At 39.2% G+C, this 4,075-nt stretch overlaps 1 protein-coding gene across 1 annotated transcript in view; it reads right to left on the bottom strand.

Annotated features, from left to right (window-relative positions):
- The window catches only part of OPA1 (OPA1 mitochondrial dynamin like GTPase), an 81,972-nt gene extending 78,508 nt beyond the window's left edge, over positions 1–3,464 (bottom strand). Inside the window, 1 exon segment of the mRNA XM_039850778.1 lies at positions 3,226–3,464. Coding sequence (XP_039706712.1) covers positions 3,226–3,257 — 32 coding nt within the window. The 5' untranslated portion in view covers positions 3,258–3,464.
- Positions 3,465–4,075: the final 611 nt, after the last annotated feature.

The raw sequence follows: 4,075 nt of genomic DNA, 5'->3' as shown, positions 1-4,075 counted from the left end.
AGAGACTATTTATCAGCAGGGTCCTCTAAGAACGTTGAGGTAAGAGGAAAGAGATTTTATTGGAAGCACCAACCAGGGAAAGGTGGCTTGGTAACTCTCCACACTCAATCCAATGCTGCTGAGTGTTAATAGCTTGACCCAGGATAAACAATCTAGTAGAGAAGAGCTAAGGATTCCTGTCGTGTGTGGAGTGCATGAGTATGGTGTGTATAATGGGGTAGTAGAGAGGATTCTTTCCAGAGTTTGCCCCAACAATACTGACATTTGTAACAAGATCAGATAGCCTGCCCACTCTCTAAAAGCCCTAAAACGAAGCCTGCTAACTCATACATCATACACATAGAACACAGTTTGCTAAATCGGCCTCCTCATTCAGGGGTAGACACAAGCATCTATGTCAATCATTAGTCTTTCATGATTAAATATGATTAGATAACCAGGACCTTGTAGAAAATCAGCAGCTCTTGTAGAAAATCAGCAGCTCTTAAGATGAGGACCAAGACAAACAACATTATTAATCTTGGGAAAAGAGGAGATATGAAATTCTAATTAATATTCTCAGGCTTCCTAAAGATATTGCAGATATAAAATAGAAGCAGGTTGTTAATGATAGCAACTGAAGACCAATACAAAGTTTACAGAATCACACATGCCTTTAAGAGTTTAATAAATGTTAAAAAGGAGTTCATGGAAATTAAAGCTGTAATGGTCAATACGAAAAAAAAAAAAAAAAAAAAAAAAAAGCAACACCACCTGAAAATGAATTAAGGAAAATCTCTAGAACTTAGAATATAAGGGAAAAAGTGGAAAATGTAAGAGGAAAGTTAAGTCACTCAAAGTGGTATCTGAAATGGGGTGTGTATATAGAATGCAATACACGGGATGCATACAATGATTCACTGGGATTTGAGAAGAAAGCACCAAAACTTCTATATATATATATATGTATATCATCCTTTAAGATTAGGTTAGGGTAGATTTCTTATGCAAATAATTAATCAGTACAGAGGTACGTTTATAATATTTTTAAAAGTATGCATATACACATGTTGTGGTATATGCATAATTAACAGATGATGAGTACAGATCAGATTTGCAAATCATGAACATACAGGATCAATCTGAGAAGATCAATATTTGTATAATAAGTGCCTAAAAAGAAAAAAAAGAAAAAAAAACAGGAAAAATAAAAGGAAGAAAATACAGAAATAAGAGAAGAAAAATTTTCCAGAACTGAAGAAAGAATCTTTTTAACAGAAAGGCCCACTGAATGCCAGGCCAGATGGGTGGGGGAGAGGAGGAATAGGAAAAGGGGAAGACCCAAGCCTAGACAAAGCCTTTAGAATTTTAAGATAAGGTCAAGATCCTAAAAGCTTCCATGAAGGAAAAAACAGAATACCTATGTACACACAGTTATTGTCCTGAGAGTCTGTATTAGTTAACAAAACATGCTAGAAAAAAATGTAGCAATGCCTTCACAGTTCAGAAGGAAAAGAATTTTGAACAGACTTCTATATTCGACCAAACTAAAAATCAAATATAAACCAACACAAGATTCCCCCGCCCCGAAATCATCTATTTTCTCTCATTCACCATCTTTTTTCACCTGTATACCGGTCTCTAATATGTAATTCTTTCTTCAACAATTTTACATAAATATTTATTGCACCTAAATGAATGTTGGTCATTGGTCTTCTTACATGGCTATCAGCATGTATTTAGATATGTATGTCAAAAAATGTTTATGTTCCCATCTGTGAGAAAATAGAGAATTAAATGTACTCCTTCATAATATGCAAAGGGACTACAGTAAAAGACTAATTCCAGAGCTTGAGGCTTGGAACCTTTTACATCTCTATTTCTGCCAGTAGCTAAACTGTGCTATCAACATAAGACATTTTAAAGCCACAACTCTATGAAGTCCATAGTAACTTTAGAAACAATTTAGCCCAACAGCATCCAAGTGAATAAACAAATATGTTATTAATCACTTTGTTTTTAAACTCATTTTTAAAGTTTTTCCTACATATCTTAATTGCTCCAATAAAGTATGCTATTTTCTACAGTGTTTTCTCTTTCTATTGAAATAAAATTAGATGCTTCCTCAGTAAACACTGAATAGAAATAAAAAGATTGAAAATAATTTATTTCAGTAGCAAAGGCTGTGGGTTAACTAAAATTAAAATTCCATGAGATTAGAAATAATTTACTCAATTACTCTAATTGACAAATATATAACTATGGTATGCCATCCAGTTCTGAATTTAGTCTCAAGTTAAGCTTCATAAAATAAATAGATTCTATTCCTTATAAACAGTATAAATTATCTACACCATTTAAAACGTTCTGAAAAAAAAATCAAGACAGGTGTTTAGAGGTTTGGAATTCAGGAAAACCAATTTTTTTTAAACTTTGCTTAAGGTATGTATGTTACTTCTTATCAAATGCCTGTAACAGTAAGTCTGAAGGTATCAAAGGACATTGTAAAGATAAAGTCATATTTAATCTCATTAAAATGCATGTTGTACTCACAGAAATGAAAAGACTTGTGTGATTTTCTACTTACAATTAAACCAGGTCAGGGCAACAATAACAATGTGATTAGTATGGTGGTGCCACATTTAACACCTTGCATCCAAAAGCAAGTCTCCCTCCCTAAACACTGAAAACAAGCTTTAAGACTGTATTTCTAAACACCACCTCTGCTCCAGATCTGACTCTAAATCACATTCACTCAGCAGACTAGGGAAAGAGGCAGAGTTCCCTTCACCCAGGGAGTAAAGCTAGAGTACATGCAGGAATATGTAGGCCTGGCATGGATACAGAAGAATGAAGAGAGATGCAGAAAGGGTGACACATCGGTAGAATCAGAGACCCGGGAAGGAGAGGGCAAACGCCAGAAGCAACCAGAGACAGAGTTAACAGCGAGGTCAGAAGGGTGAAAAGGGCAGGGACAAAAGGATAAGAGAGACAGGCCGAGACTGAAAGGTGCCCAGAATCTTCAAGTGGCAAAGGAACAGGGACAAGGGTCAGTATTGGAGCTGACACCTCAAGTAAGCTCACTCAGGGCTCCTGTGACTCTGACTCCTCAAAAATATCCCAGAATCCTCCAATCACCCACTGTCTCTACTGAGAGTCATCTGCACATTTTGTTAATAGTGACGGGACAACCCGGTTTTCCGGAGGCCCCAGAAATAACGGGGCTGGGTCGGAGGCTGCACTTACCAGGCCACGGCGGCCCGGTGTAGTCGCCACATCCCTCCAGCGAGGAGGTCACACAGGCACTGAGACGGCTACGCAGGAGGCCCGGTGTCAGCCCCAGTCCAGTTCCTGCCTCAGGAATGACCCAGGATGACGCCCTGAGCAACAAGGACACAGAGAAGCCACTGCGGTCCTCCCAATGGCGCATGGACTTCCGCGAGAACCCGCCCGGCACCCGTACTCAGTCCGTCAGGCAAACAACCACCCCACCCTTCCTAGGGGAGCAGCACAAATGGTCCGAGGAGGAGTAGCGCATGCGCTCAGAGCCTAGACAAATACATTTTCCTTCCCCTAGTCTGTCCCTCTCCTCTTTGTTTCCGGATCTGAATTCTGAATTCGAGTCTCCCAGGTCAAAGACACGAGGAGGGGAGGGGTCGAGAATTGAGCAGAAACAGAGAAAGATGAGGGGCGTGGAATCCGGATCGGTAAATTCTCACAGGATGGTACCAACTTAAGAAAATTTAGGTATTGAAGGAGCATGGAGGAGCCTTAAAAGTACAAAATGAGGACGGTAGTAAAGTAATAAAAACCAGCGGTTGCTTCTTTTCCCCACTCTTTCGTCCAGCGCCTTTATTTACAAAGCCCTTTTATATCCTTACAATAATCTCGGGCAGGCAGGAGGAGGAATCACAGGTTAAGTGCCCGAGACTCTCAGAGGGTCATATCTGAAAGGGGCTCAGATCAATTACGCCAGCTTTGGGTTTGGAATAAGCTTGTGCAGTTTATAAAGGCGTCAGATATGATTTTGTTCAGTCACTCTAACCGGCTTTCATCTAGTTTTTAATATCACCAATTTGTTTAAATGATCCATGTC

This window comes from Pteropus medius, unplaced genomic scaffold, assembly GCF_902729225.1.
Source record: "Pteropus medius unplaced genomic scaffold, Ma_sr-lr_union100, whole genome shotgun sequence".
In the NCBI taxonomy this organism is placed as follows: domain Eukaryota; kingdom Metazoa; phylum Chordata; class Mammalia; order Chiroptera; family Pteropodidae; genus Pteropus; species Pteropus medius.
This window is presented reverse-complemented; position numbering and strand designations above follow the sequence as displayed.